At 38.5% G+C, this 27,980-nt stretch overlaps 1 protein-coding gene across 2 annotated transcripts in view; it reads right to left on the bottom strand.

The window, feature by feature from the left end:
- GRM1 (glutamate metabotropic receptor 1) overlaps window positions 1-27,980 on the bottom strand; it is a 371,163-nt gene that overhangs the window by 43,801 nt on the left and 299,382 nt on the right. For both annotated transcript variants that reach the window (XM_007450327.1, XM_007450328.1), the window contains exons 5-7: window positions 21,144-21,390; window positions 16,556-16,724; window positions 5,569-5,695 (exon numbers count right to left, since the gene is read on the bottom strand). In XM_007450327.1, coding sequence (XP_007450389.1) covers window positions 5,569-5,695; window positions 16,556-16,724; window positions 21,144-21,390 — 543 coding nt within the window. The remainder of the gene's footprint in view (window positions 1-5,568; window positions 5,696-16,555; window positions 16,725-21,143; window positions 21,391-27,980) is intronic.

The raw sequence follows: 27,980 nt of genomic DNA, 5'->3' as shown, positions 1-27,980 counted from the left end.
CTTTGATATCTTGAGAAAATTAGACAAAATATCCATATTGTTCATATATGTGATGTAATGTACTTATTTGTCCTGTTTTGAGGTTTAAAGAGAAGAGTTGCCCCACCCCCAAGTGTGTTTGGGTATTCCAAGACTAGAAGGGATGGCAGTTAAGTTCAACCAGTGGTAAAGAGTGAGTGTCCTGAGCCTACCTGACCCCCAGCACCCAAAGGGAGAAGACTTGAATGGGAGTTGTGCATACTATATCTAAAGCGCAGAGAACTTAAGGACCTGGCAGTGTCTATGGTTAGAGTTACCCTACACAATCCAGAACCATTGGACAAGTCAGCTTCCTTCAAGCAGACTACAAACTACTGAGCAAAATACAAGAGAAGTGGTAATAACTCTGATCTGAGGGCAATGGGTTACTCCTAATTTTTGAAACCAACATTGGCTCACTAGTAAGATCCAAAAGCATTGGAGGAGGCTAAAATTTAATATCTGACTTCTTTCCAATTAGGTAAAGACAAATTTAATATGAATCAAGAAATAAAGATAGGCCACAATTATTCTACTAAAGTGTCTTGGGGCATTTAATAACATTTACAAGAGTACTTCATGATTGCATAAGGCTTCATGGAAATGCTTTCTTTAACATTATTACATTAATATAAATTACCTACAAGGTAAAATTAGTATTTAATGTTTAATATAAATTACCTACAAGGTGAAATTATTATTTAATATTTAACTCAATGTCCCTTCCTCTGTGAAGGTTTTTCTCTTCCCAGGGAAAAATGATTGCTTTTTTCTCTGTACTTACATGAAATTTTGTACATATTCCTGTTGCAAGGCTTATAATTACCTGTTTACATGTCTGGTTTCATATGAAGCTTCTCTTCCAGGATATAAACCTTGTTTCATTCACCCATATGTCCCAGTTTCTCAAAAAAAAAAAAAAAAACCTGGCATGAAGTAGGTGGTAGTGTATAATATAAAAGTGAATAAATGAGTAGATAATATGAGAGGTGGCAGTAACTGTGGGATGGGGAAAAATAGTTAAAAAGTTAATTTCTATAACTTAGTATTTTCTATTTTTTATTGATGAGATTTAGTGTAGTCTGACTTTCTGAGGAATTATTTTATACTATTTGACTTTTTAAAAGGAGTAAGTAGCATTGGATTACTTATAATTGGCCCATAGATTGTTAAACTACTGTCAAGTTGTATATCATGGCAGAAGAGATCCCTGTTTATGCATCACAAAAAGTAAAGTGTGAAATTTAAATGCTTAATTAAAATGTGCATATTCCCAAGAAGAAAATATGAAAAATTTATTAAAACAGCTTCAGAAGTCACTTCCTCTAAGAAATATACAATATTTTTCTTCATAGCCAAAAAATAACATATTCTAATGAAAACAAAAACTAACATGTTTTTATTCATTAATATTAGAGTCTTTGAAGCATATATGAAAAGTAGCTATCACATAAAATGATTTTAAGCGTATTTTAAACAAATTTCACCTTCAATAAAAAACACTATTTTCCAAAGAGAATGATTTCTCATTTTAACTAAAATTCAGTCAAAAAATTCTACCCATGAAAATAAAATACCTACTTAAAGGCAATGCATATACTCCTCTGAATATTTTTACTGATTTTTTTGTATTCTCTCTCTGTGAGTTTTCTCTTTTCACAACTATTGCTACTATGGCAACAATCAAAAACACATTGCCATGTACTGCGCCCTTGCTCTGAGCCTGACATGGCACCAAGTAAGTGGCAAATTAGATCTCATTTTCCATTCATGTGTAAGACTGGAAGGGATGCAGAAACAGTAGGTGTCATTAAAACTAAGTGTAGCTGAATAATATTCCATTGTATATATGTACCACATCTTCTTTATCCATTTCCATATGCTAACACATATATATGGGGAAAAAAATGGTTATGAAGAACCTAGGGGCAGGACAGGAATAAAGACACAGACGTAGAGAGTGGACTTGAGGACACGGGGAGGGGGAAGGGTAAGCTGGAACGAAGTGAGAGAGTGGCACAGACATACATACACTACCAAATGTAAAACAGCTGGTAAGAAGCAGCTGCATAGCACAGGGAGATCAGCTCGGTGTTTTGTGACCACCTAGAGGAGTGGGATAGGGAGGGTGGGAGGGAGATGCAAGAGGGAGAGGATATGGGGATATATGTATACGTATAGCTGATTCACTTTGTTACACAGCAGCAACAAACACAACAGTGTAAAGCAATTATACTCCAATAAAGACGTTAAAAAAAAAAGTATAAATGAGTAAGAGAGATGCATATTCTGAAAGACCTTAAGTATAAGACTTACAACATAATTTGGATACATGATCCAAAAGTAGCCACTTGCCTGTTGTTATCAGATAAAGGTAGTCTGAGCTGTTGCTTTGCTCAACTCATTTGCATGTTAAAGTGATTTTTACACATATGATGGATGATAGATTAAATTCTCTAGAAAGATAACTGCATTAAAATTCACCTATTTATAATCAAGGAGGATATTTTTTAATAGTTTACTAAGTCAAAGAGGCTTAATCAATGACGGTGATCATTTGGCAGTGGTCAGACAATATATCCACAGTGGAAGATCTCTAGGGAATAAAACATATGACTTTGAGTTCCATTATTATAACATATTAGATCTTTAAATTTTTTTTTGTATTTTAATGTTTTAAAGTTTGATAGAAGTTCTTTATCATGTATGAGATAAGCCCCCATTTAAAGGGAAGATGAAGCAGTAGGAAAAGTTGGAAGAAGCCCCAAAAGTGTAGACAAGAGGAAAACTCTTGTACCTCAAAGCCAGGACTTCTGACGTTTAAGATTAACCTTAGAAAGGTGATGGTTTTGTCTTTGAGCCTCTTCCTGGTCAGTTGTGGTCTCAGTCAAATAGCTGAGGGCTGACTCTGAAGTCAAGCCCAGTTCTCGGAGCACTATGGTGATCTAAGAGGACAGCTTTCTCAAGATGAAAAGGACCGGCAGGAAGCACACACTACAAAGGAGGGTAAAGTTGTGAAAAGAGACACAGTACAAGTGGGAAAGGAGGCCTGTGTCCAGAATGAGGTTGGAAAAGCTTTTCCAAGTCAGTCCATTGCATGCAACCATGAGATAAATGCATAGTGAAAGGGTATTAGACCCAGGGACAAAAACCCCTGGATTCTGGTGGTGGCTTCTCCTATTGAGGATCTGTATTGATGTAGATGAACTTGGGTCAGTCCCTTCTTCTTTCTAATTCTCTCAATAGAACAAATATTTATCAGGCAGCAATTATGCTCAAGGCGGCATCAGGCTATGAGCCAGAGAGTAATGTTTCTCAAGAGATGGAACAGGGACTAAGTGCTTCAGAATCTGCTGGGTCTTGTCTCAGAAATAGTGAATGGGAATCTCTGTAGATGGGTAATTCCCAGGTAATTTTTAGGCACATTGAAGTTGAAAACCAGTTTTCAGCTAGAGAATAAACAGGTGAGGTATAGTTTGTACCTTCAAAAATATTCTGATCTAATTTCTTTTCATTTAAAGAAGTGGCCTTTGTGTATTGTATTAGCATAAAAATGAAAAATTTTAAAGACCACCTCTAATCCCATTATCCTATCAAGCAATATTTACATTTTTATTTTCTCTTCCTGCTGTCTATAAACATAATTCCACATAGCTTCAATATAATTTGCCATTCTTATCTTTTCATACTAAATTTAAATTCTATGATTCATAGTTATACTTTTTAACATTGTACTCACAAGGTTTCATTGAGTTGGTCAATTTTTTAAATTGGTGAAAAATTGGAAATAAACTATTGTAAACATCTTCAAAAAAAAAAAAAAAAAAAAGGCCTTTGTACCAGGTGATTTCTAAAAGCTTTCTGATACTCAGTCTATTTTCTAACAGGGTTAACATTTTACAAGGTCTCTCACTTACAAAGTATAATTTTAATTATGTGACCTGATTCTACTCAGCCAGCCATTTTTGATGCCCATTGAATAAGCCACACAATTTCTTAGTTTCATATTCTTATTTGGGAACAAGTCAAAAAGTAAACAGCAATCATGAATGTTACCCTAATGATTATCAGCAGCACACAGGGAGGCATAGGATCAGCAGTCAATGAACTACGACCTGCTTCTAACTAGTTGCATGACCTTGGGCACACAAGTACACCTCTCTAGGCCTCAGCTTTGTCATTCTAAAATGAGGGATTGCATTACTCAGATGACAAGGTCTCCATGAACTCAAAGACAAAGTTTCTATGGCTTTATCACTTTTAAAATTTGTGAAAAGTAACTGTGAAACACCTCTCATCTGTGAACTCATACCAGGGTCTTTGGAAATCAAAACTCATATACCTGAACATTGCTCTTGGGAAGCTTATAAACTCATGTAATCCATCCACAGGAGTCCCATTGATTTTATGAGTAAATCAGCTCTTGCATTCATTTATTGCTCTCCATTGCTGTAGCAGCTGCCCTAGTTCACACCCTTTGAATTTACTCACTTGGACCAACATAATAGCTTCCTAACTTCTCTCTATTTATAGTCTAGGCTCACTACTGTCCTCCATACTACCGCCAGGGTCATCTTTCTGAGACACAGATATCATGATGTTATTCACCACTTTAAATTCTTCAGTGGTTCTCCTGTGCTTAAAGCCAAAATCCGAACATTTATAAAAAGGTCCTACGGGGCTTCCCTGGTGGCGCAGCGGTTGCGAGTCCGCCTGCCGATGCAGGGCACACGGGTTCGTGCCCCGGTCCGGGAAGATCCCACGTGCCGCGGAGCGGCTGGGCCCGTGAGCCGTGGCCGCTGAGCCTGCGCGTCCGGAGCCTGTGCTCCGCAGCGGGAGAGGCCGCGACAGGGAGAGGCCCGCGTACCGCAAAAAAAAAAAAAAGGTCCTACAGAAGCTCCATACCATTTGCTGCCAGTGTACTCATCCAGTCTCATTTCTGACCACATATCTACTAGGCCTTGCATTTACCAAACAACCCCATATACTTGTTCCATGGTTTTCTCCAAATGTATTACATGCTTTCATGTTTCCCATGTTCTACTTTCTGTCTGGAATTTCTTTCAACTCCTTATCTGCCTAACAAACTTTACAGTAGTTTATAAATATCTCTATTGTAGTAATAACTTTTATTTTATACTTTTACATGTTTCTTCCCTGATATATTTTAATTAAATAAAGCTGGGGCTGTGTTTCACTTATTTTTGTACCTTTACGTCCTGCAATAGTGCCTCATATATAGATGTTCAAGAAATATTTGCAAATATAAATTCAGGTGACTAGAAATATCTTCAGATAACATTTTTACAAAGAAAAACAGGAACAACTGGTATACAAGAATAGCCTTTGAATACACTTTTATATTTAAATGAACTTTTAATATAGATTATGGAAATCGTATAAGAGGTTTATGTTTACACTTTGACATGAGCAGTAACAATGTAAATAAACATTGAAAAAGACATGAGATAATCACTATCATTTTAAACAATAGGCACATTGGAAAGGTCAACAGTCAGGGACAGGGCTTACAAGTGAGGCAGCTCCTACCTGTTAGATCTGCATTGGGCCACCATCCCAAGTCACAAGCTTTGCAGGTGAATTCATCTTGCACATATTCATTCTCTTTGCAGGCAGTGCAAATCCAGCAGCAACTGACTTCTCCTTTCCGTATGACCTATAACATAGCAACATTTCATATGCCTTACAGATCGCTTCTCCAGAAAGACATCTTTTTTTCAGATGAGGACTTGCTTTCAAACTATGATTTTTTTAGAAAAGTAACTTCTCAAAAAATCGTATATGTCGAGGAACTTTAAATACATGGATTGGGATATACCTTATTGTACCAGAGTTCAGATGTGAATTTCAGTTCATTCCATGTTGGATTTGGAAGCTTTTCAATAATAATTTCTTTTATAAAAGGAAATAAATAGCTGAATCGTATCATTATGTATATTAATATGTATTAATAATTCTTAGAAAAGTAAAATTACATTTTTCTTTTTATATTGTTATAAGTTCCTTGATTTGTACTTTCATAATGTCTAATATGCTGTTAATCCCATCCATTAAACAATTATTTCTAATATACTTTGGTTTTCATTGTATAAATTCTATTTTATGTTTTTATATTTCCATGTGTCTTCTTGTGATATGCACATTTTCTTTTAAATCCTTTCATATGTATTTACAGTAGGTATTTTAATTTGACTTCTAATTCCACCATCAATATAATATCTGCGACTGTTTCTATTGCTTGCTTTTCCTTCAGGTAATGTGTCACATTTTCTTGCTTTGTCACATGTCTAAAATTTTTTAACCAGATGCTGGACATAAGGTGTAGAGTGCTGGACTTTTTCCTTGAAGTACTATTGGCCTTTGTTCCAGCAGGCAGCTAAGTCACCTGTGGCTCAGTTTGAGCCTTGTTTTTCATTTTTTAGGGCAAGTCTAGAATAGTCTCTACTCTAGGAATAGTTTAGCCTCATTATAAACTATGACCCTGCTGGGATGTCTACTTAACTCTTTGTGTATTCAGCAAAGCATCTCCACTAGGGCTTGTAGAAACTGGGACAATTCTTGGCCTTGTGTGACCTCTGGGAATCCAGCTCCCCACTAATTGTTCTTTACCTGGACATTCTGAATTCTACCCTGCTCATACAGATTCAGTCAAACACTCATGAAAACTCATATGCCAACCTCTGGGACTCTTTTTCTGCATAGATCCATCCTCTTCCTTCCTCTGCACTACAAATTTTGGCTTCCTTGGCCTTCTTAAACTCTGATTTCTGTCTTCTTAAATTATCAAGATAGCCAAGCTCTGTTTGTGTTCTTTCTCCCTAAACAACAACTAGGAAATTGCCTCCAGACAGAAAGCCAGAGTGATTTTAGGGTTCACCTTGTTTGTCTCCTTTCAATTCCTTGAATTCAAGGTCATGCACTGCTTTCCAATGTCTGAACATAGTTATTTCATATATTGTGTCAAGTTTTCTGGTTGTTTACAGCAGAAGACAAAGTCTGTACTCTGTTACTCCATGGCTAGGAACAGAGGTCCCTCCCTAACACATTCGACATAATCAAATGTTCTCATATGTAAAGTCAGAAATTAAACTGTAAATATTGCCATGCCTTAAAATCATACAAACTCTATCCTTTGTGAAAATAAAATTATCTTCTTGCAAATCAGGTCGAAATTTATACCACTATTTTAGAATTACATGAAAAATATCAAATGACATTATATTTTCAGAAACTGTAAAAGGTTTCCTTTTTCTTCTTTTACTTTCAAATAACTTTAGAAAGTAGACTCAGATTAAGTCTTTTTGAAAAATTCACACCTATCCTCGGAATAAGCATGAGAAATCGATATTCCAAATTATAAATTTTTCTAAGCGCCATGAGAAAAATTGAATAAATGAGTACTGCTTTTTACTTTAATGAGTATAAGAAGTACAAAATAGTGTATATCTCTTCAGTCAGCTTTATCTTTTTCCTAACTATAAAATGAATACTATGAATGAGACAATTTCAAAAGATAATAATGCTAAACAATTTATTTATGCAGAATGACTGGTGAAAGGTAGATCCTATGAGTAACTGGCACATGGAAAGTATTTAAGATTAGCCTTTAAATGACTGAATAAATGAATGAATAAGTGATTGGCTTATACCTCTAATAAATAATGAAAAAGGAACTGCTCATATGGAGTTTTTTTTTTATTACTATTACTTCTTATTCAGCCACCAGATATGTGCACTTTTGCCATACAATGTCTAAAATATGGGATTTGTCTTTTCTATCCCTCAGCCACCCCTCTAGACTCAGAAAGCTGAATTCTGGTCCCTGTCTCCTAGTTATATAACATGCCTGTAATTACTTCTCACTCCAGAGTTACATGCACACAGCTGCCAAGATCATCTTGATGGCCTGTGGGCTCCTCAAGAGAAGGGAATCATGCCATACTTTCATTGTTTTCAGATCATAGTCATCAATAAATGTACCAAGAACACACAGTAGCTGGCCAATGAACGAGTGTTGAGTTGAATCTTTTTTAAAAATGTAATTCGGCCACTCAAGGAATGTCAGTGTCTCCCTTTTCTAATAACTTTGAAATATAAGCTCTTTGGTCAGTGATTCACTTAGTCCCTGGTCCTTGTTTCTGCACCTAAGTTTGACTGTTAATAATCTCTTACATAAGTCCGCCAAACAAGGAAGTCAGCCTCTGTGCCATCCCCTGCTTATATCCTCATTAATGTCCACATAATTGTTTGTTTTGGAGGGAGGTTTCAAGCAGGGCAGATACACCATCTAATTCGCTTTCCATCTGACTTGCTTTCTACAAGGATTATTATGGCTGCTGTTTAGAGAATAGATTTTAAGAAGGACAAAAGAGAGAGTGTGTGTGTTGCTTAATCCATGGCTTTAACATGCAACAATAAAGAAATAAATATATTTTAATAAAAGAAAGGATATTCCTTTCCATTTAGAGTATCATCTTTCCTCCATCAGCCCATCTATGTCACTACTGTCGAGTCCTGACACATGCTCCAGGAAGTATTTCTGGTGCAGTGAGCCCTTTGAAACATTACTTTATTTGGAATTCTCTATAATTAAAATATACTTGGTATTTTATTACCACAAGTTAGTTAGCTTTTGTCCTCTAGTTGTTTCACATGTATATGGTAGATATGTTTCATTCAGATACTTTTTAAAAAATTCTTAAATTATTGTCTCTATGTTTTAATCTCCCCCATATCACAGGTATTGATATTTTAAATTATTTTTATACTAACTGATATTTCTTTTGCATGGAGTATGCACTCAATAACTGAATAATGTATTGTCTCATTTTTGTTACCATAAAACACTTTTTATGACAGCTCTGAGTCATGATAAGAGATTTGATATTTCTCTGAAATTGCGCTTCAAAGACCAAGACTTCCCAAGACACAGGGACTGTTTTGATTCCTTTTACATCCTGTGTACATGGTGCTCTGTTTATTGTTAGTAAGACTAGATGACCTGCTGCTTCACACAAGGTTATGATTCAATTCCATATATACTGTAGGAGTCTTAAAGTATTTATAACATAGGAAATCAAGTGTTAACTTTACGACTACGTTTCTGAAGTAACTTGAAATGGATTTTTTAAATTTAGGCTTTGTTTAGAAAAAGGACAAAAGAAAGAAAACAGCATCGAGAGAATATAATGAAGGAAAAGTAATGATAACTCAAAGGAAACAGAGAAATTTGCTTCAGAAGGGAAATGCCTGGAAGACTAAACAGAATAAAGACACTGGTCCTACCTAATTAGGACTGTAGGAAAATCAGCTGAGGGAGAGAAGGGCTAGTCCTACCCTCCTGTGTCCCCATGGCACCCAGCATGAGTGCTTGGGCAACAATGGACTCTAATTGCTGATACAATTTTTTCCAGCTACACTATGAGTTCCTCAAAGGAAGGGGCCATGTTTAAGTTTCTTTTGCATTCACAGTGCTATCATAGTTATTGGTACATATTAATTTTTCAATAATTACTCAATAATGTATGTGAAAGAAAAGAGGGAAATAATATGGAATATTACATAAACAAAAGAAATGAAAATGAAGAATTCAAAGAGAATAAAAAATAGGAGGAAATTGAAGAGAGCCTTGAAAGAATTATAGAAAAATATCAGTTTAGGAAAATCCCTATGTAGTAATTTATTACAGAGGAAATGTAACAAAAATCATATAGGAATAGAAAATGATCACAAAAATGGACATACATTGAACGAGACCATGTGCAAGGCCCTCTGTACAGAATTACACTAAACCTCACAACCACTCCATGGAGTGAAGTTAATTATTTACATTTGCAGATGAAGAAACAGCTGCAGAGGGGATCAGTAACTTGTGCAAACCTCAGGCACATTATCACCAGTTATTTTCAAGAACTAAGCTCTTCCTTGTGTAAAAACAGCTGTCAGAATGATGGCATGTTATGCTGAGAACCAAAATTATATCTCAGAAGTTGGCAGATATATATTTACTTAACCAACATTTATTTAGTGGCCCAGTGTGCCAGACATGGTGCTATGCATGCAGACAAATAAATGAAAAGACCTGATGATCACTGAGGTTAAGAAGCTCAAAATCTGACATAATGTAATATGTATACTGCTAGAAGGAGGAATGAAATGCTTATGCAGGGCATACGCATTCAATCGTTCATGCATTCATTGATTCACATTATGCATTCACAATCAGTGAATAAAACAGATCATATCCCCATCCTTGAGGAGCACCATCCTAGAAAAGGGCTTTGAGAAAACTACAGCAAGAAAGAGGAATAGGCTTCAGGGCAGGGACCAAGGTGAGGCAAGCCTAGTGCCTAGGGACCAGACTTAAAGAGGCCCTAAAAACCCTCAGCGTTGTGCACATGCCCACCCTGCACTTGCAGGATCTTGATGGGGGGCCACTTTAGGGTCTGTGCCCTAAGTTCTTCACTTGCCTCATCTCAGTCCTAGTCTTGATAGGGAGGCACGTGGAATTGGGGATTGCAATTCTGCATATGGTAGTCAGGTAAGGCTTCACAAAGATATGCCATTTGAGTAAAGACTTGAGAGAGGGAAAGGGAGTAAGTCCTGAATATATCTGGTGGAAGAGAGTTCTAGGCAGTGGGATCAGCTAAAGAAAAGGCCTAGAAGTAAGAGTCCAATGTGTACTATTGCCTTCCTTCTCTACTATCCTGTATGTGTGTTATACTTCAATAAATATTTACTTAAAACAGAAAATGAGCCCTGCTTTGGCCACTGCCACCTGCAAGACACAACAGCTGCTGCGTTCCTTCTCTGCCCGGTGTCATGTGATTCAGCAGCAGGTCCTATCAGCACCTGTCCCCAAAAGTGGCAGACAAGCTAGATCTGAGGTTACGGTGATCACCAAAAAGTTCAGTAACCAGGAGACCATCTTAAACACTGGTCAAAGCATGAGAGGTGAAGGTGTAGGTATTACTCAGAGTGGCTGTGAATAAATTAATGATGATTCCATAGAATTTCTCATTATGACCAGTGCTTGCAAAGTTTTCTCTCATCCAGGGACACTATAATAATTTCATGCTTTCACATACATAATAAAATACAAAAAGGAACCCAGTATTTTGTCTTCAACTTTTTTCAAAATTTTAGCCAGTATGTTTTTAGTAGCTGGAGCAGATCACATCATCATTATGTAATCATAACCTTCTCAGATAAGGAATTTTGATATTCCTGTGGACAATTTTTGTGGAGAACCTGCCATTCTGCAGTGGAATTTAGAAAATATTACATAATGAAGAAACTATGTCATTGTTTCATTGGTTGCCAAAATGGTTGCATTAACTATGAACAAGTTAAATAGTTTGTTTTGATTCAGAAAAAGGGGAAGTTGAGGTGAACAGGACAGCTGTGGTTGATGATGTTATTGCTAACTTTCTTAGCTGGTCTTATGGCCATGTGAGAATTGCCCTTATTCTTATAAGACAAAAGCTGAGGTACGAAGTTTCATGATATCTGCACCTCAGTTCAGATGGTTCAGGGAAAACATAGTTAACCCAATTCTGAAATATACAGTTTGTAAAAATATGTGTATCTGGGTTTTTCTCCACATATATAGGGTGTATTTTACTACATGACAATATGGCATGTATAATGAAGAGCCATTTATGATATGGTCTCCATAATTCTATCTTGATAGGCCAGGTGAGAAGGGGGGGAGTAGTGATTTTTGCTTTCCAGGCCTAAACTCCCAGACTCAAACCATCACCTTGGAGTAAAGAATCCAAAAACGAACTACACAGAAGAAAACACTAGAAGAGAAGAGAGGGGAAAAGAAAGAATAGGAGGTGAATGAAAGCAATCCCCAGGACCTGGGATTCTCTGCCGGTTTCCCCATCTCTGTCAGACTCTCCCGACCACCTTCACTAATATTTATTGCCTGCTTAATTCTAGATTCTGTTCCCTCAGCAATTTCAAAGTGGATCTCTATTTATAATTTTGTTGTAAACTATTAAGAAAATCAGCTTTAGCAATTGAAACTTGCGTTTGTAGGAAATATGCCAGTTCATATAATGAAAGATGGGTGAACAACATGTGGCTGTGGGTTGATAAGAGCTTTGGATTGGCTCCAAGCTCAGCTCGGCATTTCTTAACCACTAGCTGAGAAAGCTTGGGGCAAGTGATTCAAGCCCTCTGGGCCTCTGACTTCTCACCTATAAAATGGGGTGATAATATCTGCTTTAAAAGGGCTGTTTTAAGGAATAATTGAAACGATGGCATCCATTCTTGTACTTGCACAAGAATATGCTTGATAAATGTTAGTTCCCGATCTCTATTGCCTCCCTTCTCCTTTCTTTCACTTTCTCCCCGTTGCCTTCCCACCCCTTCTTACCGCCTTCCTGCCTTCCCCACACCAAGGAAAATAGCAGCGGGCTAGGTGTGGGAGACGAATACAAGTGCCAGGCCCTTGCTGTTTGCTTGCAGATCCATTGTCCATATTTTACGTGCAGCCTCAAATTCTTTTTGCCTGACCTGTCTCTTAGGCCCTTGGCCCCTGGATCTTGAGGGTTCTGGATGCTTCTGCAACTCCTACCTCAGAGCCTACCACTACTGTGTCATCTTCTGGCATGTCCAGGTGACTCTCTCTCCCCTGGAGGAGGCACTGGGTTCTAGAACTGCCTCCTTGGTAATTCAGCACAGCAGGAGCCCAGACCAGACTGTGTAAGACCCACAGAGACTTCTCCCCCTGCTGCTTCCAAATTCAAAGAAGGTCCACATAGCAGGACATGGACACTGGCTTCCCCAGCAGCTGCCTAAAGGGGTCAGATGACGTCACTTCCTGTGAGCAAACGCTGACCACAGGAAGCAGAAAACAGAATGGCAGGAGTGTGTACATTTTTCTCCCTTCCTTGCTCCAACAGACAGCCCGAGCAGCCTGTCCAGAGACCTCCGTGAGGCTGAGCTGTGCTCAGTGAGGCAGCGTCCTGCTCAGTGACGCTTCACCTTAGTGGTAGAGGTGTTCCGCCATGCTTCTATGCCTCCCTTCCCTTTTCCTCTCACTCTTGCTTCCCTGGGATTGTATCTCCCAGTAATGCATTAGCACTTAACCTTGCTTAGCTTTCAGGGTTCAAGGGAACCTGAACTAAGTATCTGCGCACTACATTGCTCAGGCTCTCTTTCCAGCGTCTTCTCCATACGGTTGGCAGAATGTAAGGACCTAATGGGAGACTGAAGAGCCGGAGAGAGGAGAAGCCTCGTATCAAGGTAAGCTCCCCTCCCACCTCAGGAGGTGTCTCAGGTAGTATCTGTGACCTTCCCTGTGTCCCTCTAGCCCAGAGGTGGGAATGATTCCTACTGTTGCTCATCTCTGAGTTGCCTCATTGCCCCCTTTTACTTTTTATTTTTTTCCTTTCATTTTTTTTTTTTTGCGGTACGCGGGCCTCTCGCTGTTGTGGCCTCTCCCGTTGCGGAGCACAGGCTCCGGACGCGCAGGCTCAGCGGCCATGGCTCACGGGCCCAGCCGCTCCGCGGCATGTGGGATCTTCCCGGACCGGGGCACGAACCCGCGTCCCCTGCATCGGCAGGCGGACTCTCAGCCACTGCGCCACCAGGGAAGCCCCCCTTTTACTTTTATAACCAGTTTTTTACCTTAAATTTCCTCTGTTGAACCACCTGGCATGGGTTCTTTCTTTCCTGACTGAAACCTGACTAATATAAGACAGAACGATAGAAGTTTGATTTTATTTACCACTGTGGTATGACTGAAATCAATTTCTCCTCCATAAAATATTATATTTATAGGATATTATATTCATATTTCTAAAATCAATAACATAAGAAAACTGGACTTTTAACTACTTCAAAGGAAATTACCATAAGACAGTTTTATGGGTTATCACAAAAGAAGTCAAATGGTTATTTCAACATTTTAAGTGGCATTTGATATTTAAAGTGAATAACCCTTTCCTAAAGGTTATGTTTCTCAGTTAATACAAGTGCAAGTCCTACAATCACCTTTTAAGTTGCTTCCCTCCAGTCTCTGTAGTGGCTACTGAGAGACCTGGCTCTGCATCCTGAACTTGGTAGATGGCAAATTGACGATGTAAGAATATAAATGCTATTATTTGGTAAATGGGATTCAGATTTTATTCGTTTCCATACCTCCCATGGTGCTTATGGGAAACAAACAAACATCCCCCCTCACCTCCACTCCAGGTGCTATTGAGAACGGGCATACTTTTATCCTGCAGGGTATACAATACTATGAAAATTGGACCCCAAGAGATTTGCATTTATAGCAAGTGCTCTGTAATGGCTCAGCAAAGATTTCTGGGATCTCCTTCGATAACACTGCATGGGTGTAATGCAAATGTGATGCCAGAAATACTTCAGTATCTAGCTTAAAGATGCATGCAGACAGCCTTTCCTCTGAACTTGGGGGTGGGGGGAAAGTCTATCTTCTGGAGTATACAAATGGGACTACACATGGCATGTGAGCTCCCATTCATGGCCTGCCAGCAGTCAGAGTAACAGGAGGGAAGTCTGAAAGGGAACTGGAGTGCAGAGTATCTTTAGATTGATTTGTTTTCTCTTGCCAGGGTTGTATTTGTTTGTTTGTTTGTTTGTTTGTTTTTCTTATACTCTGAATAACCAAACTGTGTAGTTTCATAAACTTTTTCACAGCAGTTGTCTGCACTAAAGATTCAATGCTGCCACCCATGCTGGGGAGGAGGTCTGAGATGAACATGTGACACCCTTTGGGTCACAGGAGAGCATAAAGCCCAGGGCTTCTGGGCTGTCCCAATCATATGACTTCAGGTCTCCCTGGTTTTCCCTACCATCCAGAGAAGATAACCAACCCAGAATCCAGTGGTCTGGCATCCTGTGGTAAGAGTCAAGGAGAAGTTTTAGGCCTCTCAACTTCAGAGGATATATTCCTAATACCACCAGACAGCCCCATGTGAAAAATTCCATCTGGATAAGAATCAGAAATGGATTCTTGGGGGAGAAGCAGCACTGACATACGTCCTGTACACAATGGTTTGGCTGGAGTCATTCTTACACTACTGAAATGCTTCTGTACTGGCTGGAAACTAATGGTGTCTCTCCAAGCCCCCTGATTGCCCCATGCTACCCTATCCATGTAAGATTCCTCACCTAAGTCTTCCCATGATCCAACAACTCAAGGATTAACAGTGGGCATAGCAGGAGGCCTCCAGCACCCTGTCATAGCACTAAAATGGAGTTCATTCTGATTGGTTGGTTATCGTGACAATTATTAAATATTTTTAATATCACATCTGCAGAGAAGGCAGTGACATCTGCAACTAGGGTGAGTTGCCTCAGAAGTTTTTTTCACAGTCAAAGTGACGGATTCTACTGAGAGTTTGAGTCCACCCAGACAGCTCTTCTCAGCTGCTAAAAGATGTTGCAGGTTCCAGATCCTCCACATTCTTTGATCAGCAGTGATAAAGCTTTTCCAGCTGCTATACCAGCACTACTAGACTCTTGCCCTAAAGGCCCCTAAGTATACTTCTCAGGGCCTCTCCCTCGCATGGCTGGTACTACGGCTCCTGCGAATGGCATAGCAGCGTGGCCACGTGGCGAGAGAGCAGAAGCCTCACACCGTATACATTCCAGCCCCAGCTGTGCCTTGTGACATTTACTTGACGGCTTGTCTGCTCCCAGAGATGAGTCACAGAAAATTAGAGATGGGAAAGACCTATTAGGTCATTTAATCCACACTCCTGCCAGTTCACAATCACTCCCCTACGCTCCATTTCCTAGTGCGTCAGCCAATCTGGTTTTTAAATAGCGTGGGATTCAGAGAGTGCTCTTTCTATGTCTTCTTCACCAAGAATTCTCTCTACTCCATTCAGCCAAATGCCCAGTATATGAGGTTTATTTACTCTAGTTTTAAATATATAGTAATATCATGATCACTCACTTGCCCCAACCTGGAAAAAAAAAAAAAAAAAAAAAACTTCTGGGAATAATTAGAAGTGAAGACTCTCTCTTGGCTGGAAAATACCATTTTCAGGAAAATTCAAAGAACTTAGTAGAGAAAAGAGAAGTGGTAAGCAATCCTTTTGTGTTACCTCATTTCAGCTTCTTTTATTTTAGTTATACATTTATTTGGCATCGTTCAGCTTCTGCTTTCTTTAACAATAGCTAGAACTATGAGTATGCAGTATCATTGGCTTTGGTTTCCACGTTTACTTCTGTCTTAATTTTTAATTTGATTATTCATCCCCTTGCTTTCTATATCGTATTTAAGATTGCAGCTCATCATTACGATTCAAATAAAGACTATTCTAAATATCCCAGTGGTTTGCCTATTCCATTTCCCAATCTTTCTTTGTCTTCCTCATTTTTGCTAAACACAAGAACAGAAACAGTATGCCTGGTGCACCCTTTCTGGACAGTCTGGTCAAAGAAAAATGTCTGTGTTTTTCTTTGCTTATGCCCAGGCAGGAGGTCTCCTCATGGACACCATCCAAGAATGCATGTGTGGCTGGCTTACCTTAATTTGACCCTTTAAGCAAGGCTCACTGCACACAGACCGTACCATTCCACTCTTGTTCATTTGGATTTTGTAATCATCAATGTTCAACACCCCTTCATGCCAAGTTCCAACATGTACATAGTCATAGCGATTAGCTTCAGTGTACTGCAGATTCATGATATCATACCTACAAAGAAAACAACATGTGTGTCTTGGAGAATATGGACATGATGTAGAAACCAAAGGAATTTGGTAAATAGGTAATAATAGAGAGAAGAAAGAGAAAAGTTAGAATCATCCCATGTCCTAATGCCAGCTACTGTCAATATTTTAGTTTATTTAGTTATGTATCCTCTGATTTTCCAAAATGTATATTCCATTCTTCAGTCTCTGTGTATCATCCATATTCATTAAAGAATATATTATTCTTGTACTTTTCTCTCTGCTTATTCTCAAAAAAATTCTATATGTGCTGAGTCCATCACCATATCCTTCAAATCATTATTCACTAGATTATTCTTTGATCAAGTAACAATTCTTCAGAACACTAATTTTTAGCTTAAGTACTTTTATTCCAAATTCCTTTTTCACATTCAGTTGCCATTTTAATTACACTGGATTAAAAGAGGTGAGTTTTACCAAGTCTGGAACTTATTTTAGGTGCTAATAGAGCACGAAATCCGAGAAATGCACCTTTAATTAGCAAGGATGTTTGGAATTTAACATCTTGAGCATTGACATTTAAACTGGTCTCTTCCTTGATCAGGACAAACATTTCTGAATCCAAGTAATTGGTGTCAGTTATTTCAGTTATTTCAAATGCTGCAATGCTGCACAATGGTAAAATCTACATTTAGAAATCTTCACTGTAGCCAGAGTGTGTTCTGGGGACCAGATACATCATTTCCCAGTGTGGGCAGTGGAGAGCATTTTCCAATTTGGTGGAAAAAACACAGCATTTGACATTAGAATGTATAAGCTGGAATCTCTTTCCTAATGTTTTAATAGTAGATTATACTACTTAGGAATGTCACTAAACTCTGTAAAGGCTCATGGGGTTCTTGTGGGAATTTACTAACATAAGGCTGTTTGCAATTGGGAGAAATACATATGTAAGGCAATATCACTATATCATTCACATTAGTAGCACTATTAATGTGCTAAAACACTCTGGTTATTTCCATACTATAAGAAAATGAGAACATCTTTGTGTTGTCATAGTCATTTCTCTCTCGGTTTTTTGACAGTTCTCTGGTATTCTTTAACCTCCTTTCCATGTTGCTATTTACTCCAAGGAAACTATAACTCAAGTGGCAGTTGCCCAAAAATGGATGCCTGACTCTCCCTCAGTGGCTCTGCAAAGTGGGGTTCTTTCCTGCAGTACCTGTGCATTCTTCACTCTCCTGCACTAGAATATGAGACAATATCTCTTACTCTCTGTGGGTGACCCAAAGAAATAGATGGCAATTAACTAACACACATTCCTCTTCCTCAGCTCTCTTCCTCCCCTCCCTAATATCCCTACCTAACCCATCTCGGAATTCTTTCCCTCTAAACCTGATACAGACTCAGAATCCTCCTCAGCCCAGCACTCCAGGAAGCTACTACCAATCAACCTTAGCTGGCATCTGAAACCTATTGGCCATATCTGGCCTAGTTCTTTATCTAGACAACTAATATCTTTTAATAGCTTTGCTGCCTGTTCTTAATGTGCAAATGCATCCTGTCACCCACAGGATGGCTAGTGGCTTCTCCACAATCAGATTCTGGCAATTTCTAGAAGTAGCAGCTCCCTAAAGGGAAAGGGGACTCTCGGGGCATAAAGGAAGTCTTTCCCCTACTTTTCCAGGTGAACAAAACTTACATGGAGTGAGAAGAGAGAATGGTGCAACTGGAGCACGTTATTCACCTCTCTGCTTTCTGATTTTTGGTTAATAGAGGGTTCTCATTCCTCTGGCTGCTGAGACAAACCAGAATGTTCTCAGAGTAGCTCTCTGAGTGATATCCACGTGGGTATTAACTGTGGGCTGGTGGCTCGCATTCATCTTGCTGATCAAGGACACTAATCTACACCTGCAATATTTTCCCATTGTAAGGTCCTTATGGTTACAGAGCCTGCTGTGTTTGGTATGAATAATTCCCTTTTTCATTTCCTTTAATCTTTATGTTTTACTCCATATTACATTGTGAAATCTTCTTACATACTTGCAGTGCAGGCTTAGGTGTAATGCGAGCTTTAGAATATCTTTTTCCTATAAATCAGTTTCCTAAGACTTTTATTTCAACTTCCTCATTTCAATAGGAGAAATCAGTTCACGCTTAATTAGCATTTAGGAACTGAAAAATTCACAATATTTTGGTATGAAAACATACTTTTCAAAAGTCCCAAAAGCTGGAGAAAAAAAAAATGCTTGAAGATACCAAGGGAAAAATACTGACTTACTAAAAAGAGGCCTTCCCCAGTGGTGTGTGTAAAGGAACACCGCCCTTTTCTCTTGACCCCAGAGCCCCTTCTCGCACGTTGGCGGTTATTTGGAATATCCTCACACTGTGAATTACAACTTTACAGCATCCTTTCAATGCACTCAATCTATGTTGCATGATGATTAACTAAGATAATTACAAGAGGGACCAAAAGCATGAATGACGGTGTGACAGGAGATAGAAACAGAGGGAAGTGGTTGAAATAGAAATTGAATACAGATGAAGCTGACCAATTTCAAGCCTGTGGAAATGATCCTTGAAAAGGGACCCAGGGGAAAACTCTTGATTTAAATACGGAATTAAAGATGAAGGAGAAACAAGCTAAAACTGTGGGCCTATATTTTGGATAGTTTACAAATAGAGAGAGGAGGAGGAAACTCATGTCTACGCTGTGTGGGAAATGCATCTGGCCCTGTCTTAGGCACATTGTGTATGTTATAGAATCATGAAGGAAGGTTTCCATGCCAAATCCAATCCTTGATAGAACCTGGTTTCCAGTAGAACCCAGGATTACAACCACGGGTTTAAAGGGGGGCGGGGTGGGGGCGGTCAGTGCTCTGAATCACTTTTTCCTCTGGTACCATTTCTTAAGGTGCTCAGCTCCTGGAAGCTTTCCACACGCCCAGGCCCTGCATCATTCCATCCTTCCCACTCTCATTTTCATCTAAAGCTGCTCCCACCTCAGTAGCAGCTTGGAAGGAATCTGATAAATTCATCACTTTAATTGCTGAGTATTACTTATAGCATTTATCCTTCCTGGAGCTGTTGGATTTTAACAGGGAGAATGCACTTAGGCCCCGCAAGGCACTCTCTAAACGTAGAACTTTAAGCTTACATGAAAGGAAGAGATATGTGAAGAATTATTTAGGGTCAAATAGTCTCTTACAGTACATTTGAAATGACATTAAGAAGGTTGCCAGCAACTTTGCCTAATTTTAGGATTAGCTAAAAGGCAGCACGATGTGGCAAAAAGATTACAAGTGTCAATTTGGACTGCACTGCCTCTACCAGCTACTCTCTGCGTGACTTTAGGTGAGTTTCTTCATTTCTCTGACACTCAGTTTTATCATCTGTAAAAGAAGATAATGATATGCCTATAGCAATGAGGATTAAATGATTTGATGATCTGTTTTATCACAACATATGCTTTTCTAAAATCTCTCACTTTGCAAAATTATGTACGGAAAGATAACAGGGCTTAGGAGGAAAAACAAAAAAGATTGTGGGCACACTGTGCCGTAGCCAGACTGAGGGCCTTTTTTCTTTCCTGTTGCAGGTTTTAAGTTTTATCCCACTGTTCTGATCATCCCTTGCCTAAGAAAATTCCTATGAAAGAACACAACTACTGTTTATACTGATATTCTCTGCATACCAATTACATATGAGCTAACTGGTACTATAAAAGCAAGTGTTGCAGAAGAGACTGTATATAAAATGACTTGGGAAAAATATATATAGTTTGTTAGATTTAATTTTACTTTGCTTCTTGATTAATTCTTTGGAAGCCATAGAGACTCAATACCAGACAGAAAATTCTTTTCTTTCTTGTTCCAAGAAACATGTTAGCAGGAACATAAGTTAACCTGAAAAAAAGGGATACATATGAAGACTTGGTTCTCATCATATATTAAGCTCTTTAAGCAGGAATAATATTAAAATATTCCACAACCAGTATAGTATTGGGACTAATCAGTTAGAAGGAGGCTGACCTGATGTTGGCAGTGTCAGGGAGAATCCTGCTGGTCAGGTGTAATCTCCTTAGTATCTTGGGCTTGCAGGGAGGTCCCAGGCATTCTAAGGGAAGACCAGGGATGATAGCTGTATGTGTGTGTGGGGAGGTAGGGGGGTGGCACTGGTAGGATGCAGGATTGTGGGTATTTACCAATAAGAAGTTCTTCAATGTTTTATAATGTAATTTCCATCTAACATTAGCCCTTTCTTTTTAGCTATCTTGTTGCGTCTATCCTCGTTTGCGTCTATCCTCGTTTGTGTCTACCCTCGTTTGCGTCTATCGTCGTGGCACCCAGAAACCATGGAACCAAAGGGAGCCAGAGTATCCATCTGTCTGGCTCAAAGAGGATCACAGGGTTATTTAGATCCATTATGGAAAAGACTGCTTTACCTTCCAGGAGCATCCCCTTTCTCATCAAACCACACCTCCTCTCCAGACACACCGATGAACGTGGACTTGATGAGGAAGTCCAGGAGTTTGCTGCCATCGATGGGCTTCATGGCATCACAGAGGCCCACATGGCCAGGGCAGAGGGCATGGTGCATGTTTTGTAGCCCATGTGCCATGGCATAGATGGCGTTGATGACAAACCCCATCTTACTGTCCTGGACATAGTTTTCTTCTAAGCTTTCATTGCCTGTAACATAAAAACAGATCACTACCAAGGTTGCAGTAATGAAGTCTAAACCTGCATGTTTAATTCCCAAACGCTTTTCAGGGCTCTCAGAAGAAGGGAAAGCCAAACCTACCTGTTCAAGCTTTGTATTTGTGACTATCTCTGCTGTATTCTATCTGAAAATAGTTTATTCAATTTTATTTTCTGAATTCAATAACAGCTTTATAACATATAAAACAAATGCCACAGAGGTGAAAATAAAGAACTTTCACATACTGCAAGGAAATCCTTAAGGAGCAATGAAAATAGCTCTTATTTCCTCTGGGTTCACAGAGACTTATATTAAAAGTCTCCCTATATCACAGTCCTGGAAAAGCATTTTTTATATCCTTTGTGACAATCCACAACCCATTGTAAATCAGTTTGTGCATTATCTAAACCCCAATATTTTCTCTTGATGATTCCACTAATTTTATCATCTCTAGAACCAAAAAAACCTAGAGTAAAAAGAAGAACTAGGTAGTATGAATTTCTTCTTCTATATGGTTGGTGGTACAGAAATATTAGAATAAGATTTGCTAATTATTAGAAACTCAGGTAAAATGTTTCTTGATGGAAGAGTCACACTACACATTTAATCTAAACCTTTAGCTTTACGTGTGAATTTCAAATACTCTGCAATCATTTCCACCTATGTCACAGGTGAAGCCTGAATAGGTCGCTGAGCCCTAAGGTGTCTGGGCTGGAGAATAACAGAGTATCTTAGGAACTTAGAGAGCTTGAAGTACTTAGAAGAAATGGTAGAGTTTTGACTTTGACATTGAGCTTGAGATGAAATAAGACATTTACAAAGACTTCTATTTAAGGCTAATCTATTTAGGTATAGTTGAAAATGTAAAAAAGGTATATGTGCATCTACTCTAAGAATGAGATACAAAATACCCAGGTCAGGTTGAAGGGGGGACAAATTCCATTTTAACTCATCTTCCAGTGTTGCTTAATAAGAACTTGTTAAAAGTGTGATTTGCTAAAGTAATATTTTCCTACTTGAAAGAACACTTCCCAAGAGGAAATAGGAGTAAGAGAGGCAGAAGGGGCATTTTAAAATCAAACTGCACAGAATAAGTCTAGAAGGTTACGTAAAGCAGAAAGCAAACATCCTCCCTGAAAAAACTGCAAAGTCATTGAAATAAGGTAATTTATGTCTGCCACCCAAAACCCCTGGGTCTTAAATGTTAGTTTGCTTTCCCTCTTTTTTTATATTGGGATATAAAAGAGATAAATTAATGCCATCGGTCTGATAAGTTTTAAATGAGCCTTTAAATACAGCCCGAAACTCCCAAGTGCTGGAGCTAAATGTTAAAGCTGTTAGAATTAGAGAAATTACCAGGAGTTAAAGAAGAAAAAATATAGACAAAAATTGGATGGCAAAATAACCTTCAATGCAGCAGTAACTGAAAGGGCTCTAGCAGCTACTTAAACGGTTCTACTAAAACCATCTACTTGAAGTGGCAGCTATTAAAGTCAACCCTAGGAGCAAACTGTCAAAAAATATGCATTCTTTTCACTGTTAGGGACAAACCTTATGACCACTGAGTCTGTTGTTTTGTTTTTGTTTTGATAAACGCTACTAAAGATGTATTATACATTTAAAAACTATTTTGGTGTCCCCAGTACAAATTTCTTAAGCTGTCTTGTCTAGTGGATGCCTTATTCATCAGCATTGGGACTGTAACTGGTCTTGGATTTCTTTGAGATCAGTGTTTTCCTTTTGATCCTTATTTAGGACTATCGTATAACTTATTGTCCAAACTGGGTTACTTTTGTGAGTGACGTGAGTAATAATTATTCCAGAAACACCGGTGTAATTAAGGCAAACTGGTCAAATGGTGACGTGTTTCTTGAGCCATGCTGACTTCCAACTGTATCTATTTACTGATGTTATGAGTAAGATATGTGTGTACATATGTATATATATATGAAAAATATATAAAATAACACATGTAAATATATATACATTCATGTATACATATGTATATTAATTGATACATATACACAATAAACAATTAGTGGAATATTCTTCTTAATTTAAACTAATTTTACATTTGTCTTAATGGGAAATACACACATTAATAGTAATACCTGGCTACTGTTTTTTGTGTTTATTATATACAATACTCAAATAATGATATCATGATAATCCTGCCAAAGGGACATGAATCCCACCGTCTATAAGTGAGGAAAGAGCAGTGGTATCAAAATGCCCCCTTGATACTTGTTCTTTCTCTAAGTTGGCAGAAACGTGGGTGTAGATATAGAAGTCTACAGAGGAGACACTTTTCTGGCGACTGAGGACAGGGCATCCTTCTGCGCACCGGTATCATTTTCAAGCTTTTTGAGGTCTTCTCCCTGGAATTGTTCCAAATGTGCACAGCTGTCTCTCTGACTACAAGTACTAGCACGCAATCTATTAACTGCAAATTAAGACAAAGAAGCTCATCCTGTCAGTATTTATCATACAGAAAACCAGGAGGCTGGGCACATGTTTTCAGGGAATATTTGTAACTCAAACCCTTTTCCCAATAAACACAAACAGCTTGTGTGTTTGTGTAAATCTAAAGTGACACATGCACTTCCCTACCCTGCCAGTCCCCTGGGTCTGCACAGGAAGGGGATGCTGCTTCCCATCAGTAAGAAGTCTCTCTTCAGCTACTACCCCAGTTCACGATGAACTAGCATTTGGGAAGGTGTGACGGAGTTAGAAAATCACCTGGCCTTTACAGGACCATTTTCTTTGCCATAGCAACAGTGCCAGATGATGCTGCAAGAATTTATCATCAAACAAACAGAATATGATACAGGTTTTCCTTCTGCCCAAAGATCCTATATTTTCATGACCAGCGAATAGAGAATCCAAACTAATATTATTGTCACTTGGTGGGAAGGTGAAAACACTCTGATTCCCTGGGGTTTAGTGCCTTTTTAATAACACTAGTCTCAGAGTTATTAGTAAGAAGGGGATTTTATGATTCATTTTCTGTGGTGCATTAACCATTACAGGCCACTAGGGTATCATTAAACTACTACATTTTCCAATATACTAAATGGAATCAAATAATTGTAGTTGACTGTGTTTATTTACCTTCAAAAGAATACCTGCCTAACTACTTCACAGCAGATTGTGAAAATAGCTACCTTGATTCCAGATAGTAACCTTGTTCTTATTGCAAAACACAAGGGCTATAAATTGCTGCCTGAGTATGGCAGCACACAGAGCCTCCATGAGGGTAGAAACAGACTGTGTACCTTCTGAAAACAGGAAATCCACGGTGGTGGGGAGAAGGGCTGGCAATTCCATCTGCTGCCATTTAGGATGGCTATTCAGCAGAGTGGTATAGCAGAAAGAAAGAGCTCGGGACTAGGCACTTAAACACCTGGGACCTAGTGAAATGGAGCAGGACCCTGTGGGGCTCTCTTGGCTATGAATTCTTTCCATGTCCCCAGTTTCTTGTTTGAAAGAAATAGGCTTCATTCAGCCTCCTTGACCTTCCCTGAGTTCCAAAGTGCAGACTCAAACAGTTGCTTATCGGGGAAGGGAGGGAATGCAAAAACAAAGGAGGAGCAGTCAAGAAACATTAGTGCAAATAAATAAGATCGTCTGTACCAATTTTTTCAGATTCCACATATATGCGTTAATATACGATATTTGTCTTTCTCTTTCTGACTTACTTCACTCTGTTTGACAGTCTCTAGGTCCATCCATGTCTCTACAAAATTTACAAAGCAGAAATAGAGACACAGACGTAGAGATCAAACGTATGGATACCAAGGGGCAAGGGGGGGCGTGGGATGAATTGGGAGATTGGGATTGACATATATACACTATTGATACTATGTATAAAATAGATAACTAATGAGAACCTACTGTATAACACAGGGAACTCTACTCAGTGTTCTGTGGTGACCTAGATGAGAAGGAAATCCAAAAAAGAGGGGATATATGTATACATATAGCTGATTCACTTGCTGTACAGTATAAACTAACACAATATTATAAAGCAACTACACTCCAATAAATTTTTTTTTTTAATTAAAAAAAAAAAGAAACAGTGCAGCCACGGGGCAGGGTCCTGGTTCCTCCTTAAGGGATATACATAACAATATCTTCCAGTTCTTCTGCAGGCAGACCCTCACCCAGGTAGAGGACGGTAACTTCAGGCTGAGAACAAGATTCCTGGAACACTGCCCTGTAACCTCACCACCAGCCAATCAGAAGAAAGTCACACACCCTGTAGCCCTCACCCCAAATTTTGCCTATAAAAACTTCTCCCCACCAAACCATTGGGGAGTTCTGGTTTTTCTTGAGCATGAGCCACCTGTTCTCCTTGCTTGGTCCTGCAATAAACCTTTCTCAGCTCCAAACTGACTTTTCAGTTTGTTTGGCCTCACTGTGCATTGGGAACATGAACTTGCAGTCAGTAACGCTAGAGGCAGTTCTGCTATAATATATCAACAATACATATCCAACTAGCCATGGAACTTGGACAAGGGTCTAGATCTCCTTGAGTCTCAGTTTCCTAATCTAAAAAATACCACAAGTAGATCAGATTATCTTTCTGAAGGGGTCTTTCCCCCTGTAAAGTTCCTATGCTTTGCTTCTCAAATTCCACACTTATTGGTACTTAGCAAAGTCCTTTACATATACTAACTTTTTTTAATTCTTACAAAACTGTATGAGTTTTGTTCTATTATCACCATTTTACAAATGAGAAGATTAAAGCACAGATAATTGAAATCATGATTGGGGAGAAATGTTTTCCTTTCCCTTTCCCTTCTATTAATGCTTCTTTGTGAAGAGATTCTTACTTAGTACCATCTCAGGCCTCTTGTCTTACTCAATGGGAAGAGTGGAGTGATTCATCTTTTTGCAGGATTGAGAAAAAGAAACTGGGCATGCTTAGCTCAGCCCCTTTCTCTCTCATCTGGAGGCCTGCACTTGACAATTCTCAAAGGTTCTGGATGATTCTCCAGCCTTTGGTAAATGTGGGCTGTAGTTGACAGTTGTGCCAGTAGGCTAGACAGGTTAATCTAGTATTGAAAAGTCTATTGTGGTCACATATCTGATCCATGTCCCTAATCCAGTTTGTTGTGTTTTTTTAATTGTTGTTGTTTGTTTGTCAGTTAGTTTTTTTTGTTAACTTTTAAAAACTGCTTCACTGAGGTATAACTCACATATGGTGCAGAAATCTCTACTGTACATTATAATATTAATAAACATTTATTAATTTATTAATAAATGTTTACATATGTACATACCCATGAAACTGCTCCCCATATCATGATATATAGCATTTCCAGAGGCTTCCATTTATTTAGAGCTTCCTTAATTTATCCCAGCAATGTTTTATAATTTTTCAGTATGCAGATACTAGGTATTTGATTTTTATGGTACTACTACAATTGGTGTACTCGAAAAAATTTTAAATTATTTGTTGCCAGTATAGAGAAATGTTATTGATATGTGTTTCAGCCTCGTATCCTGCAAGCTTTCCAAATTTACTTATTAATTCTAATATCTTATAAATTCTTTTGAGCTTTCTATGTATGCAATCACATTATTAATAAAACATATCTTACATTTTATCTCAATCTGTTTCACTCCTGGGTCTACTCCTTAGTTGGGTTCAAATTTGGGTTGTGCCACATTGGCTGTGCCACTGAAACCCCTGGGGTTCTGAATTCAAGGTCACACAGCTACCAAGGACAGAGACAGTGGCCTCCAGAGCTGGACCCGGTCCCTGCCACGTGGCACTATGCATACAATAGCAGCCCTGCCCAACTGCTGGAGCAGTTCTATAACAGACAATGAGACATCAGTTAGGAAAAATAATTAGTTTGATGTTTATTAGTTCTGAATTTTTAGTAATATCGTCCCAGTTTGAATGTCCGAAGTGGAAACACGTAGAAAATAAACTGAAAGAATGTTGAACTCCAATAGAGTACTTTTGTTGATGCCTATTTTTTCTATTTAATTAGTACAACCTTACCGCTATGCATGTAGATATAGTTATGTTGCCTTTTAGAATCTAGACTCTCATCATTAAATTCAAAATAAAAAGAAACAAAACAAGCATTCTTTTATCTCATCATAACAAGGAAATGTTTTGGGAAACATTAGTAAACATAACTGTCCCTGGAGAAAACATTCTTCTGGTTTCTTGGCTTTTGTAGCTTTCCACTGCTTCTTTTTAACTGAGAGCATTATATATTCAATACATAATTTGATACAATCTCCATTCAGATTGAAATAGAAAGAACTGTAATTGTTTTATATTGTTAACGTATCAAGCAAAGAAAATGAAATTCATGTTACTTTAAATGACCTGAGTATCAGATTAATTGAGAGAAAATTAATCAGGTCTTTTTAAAAATAATGACCTCAAAGGACTAAAGTGCCGGCAAGTTTTCCTGAAGGCCTGGCTATTAAATTTTCCTTATGCTTTTCCAGGAAGAATTTGTGGTAAGATTCACAACAGTCCAGCCTTGTTCATGCTCAAGTTTAAAATCTTTGAAGTCTTTTTTTCCTCTGACTCTATACTTTCCTCTTTCCC

This window comes from Lipotes vexillifer, unplaced genomic scaffold (assembly GCF_000442215.2).
Source record: "Lipotes vexillifer unplaced genomic scaffold, Lipotes_vexillifer_v1.1 scaffold112, whole genome shotgun sequence".
Lineage (NCBI taxonomy): Eukaryota > Metazoa > Chordata > Mammalia > Artiodactyla > Lipotidae > Lipotes > Lipotes vexillifer.
This window is presented reverse-complemented; position numbering and strand designations above follow the sequence as displayed.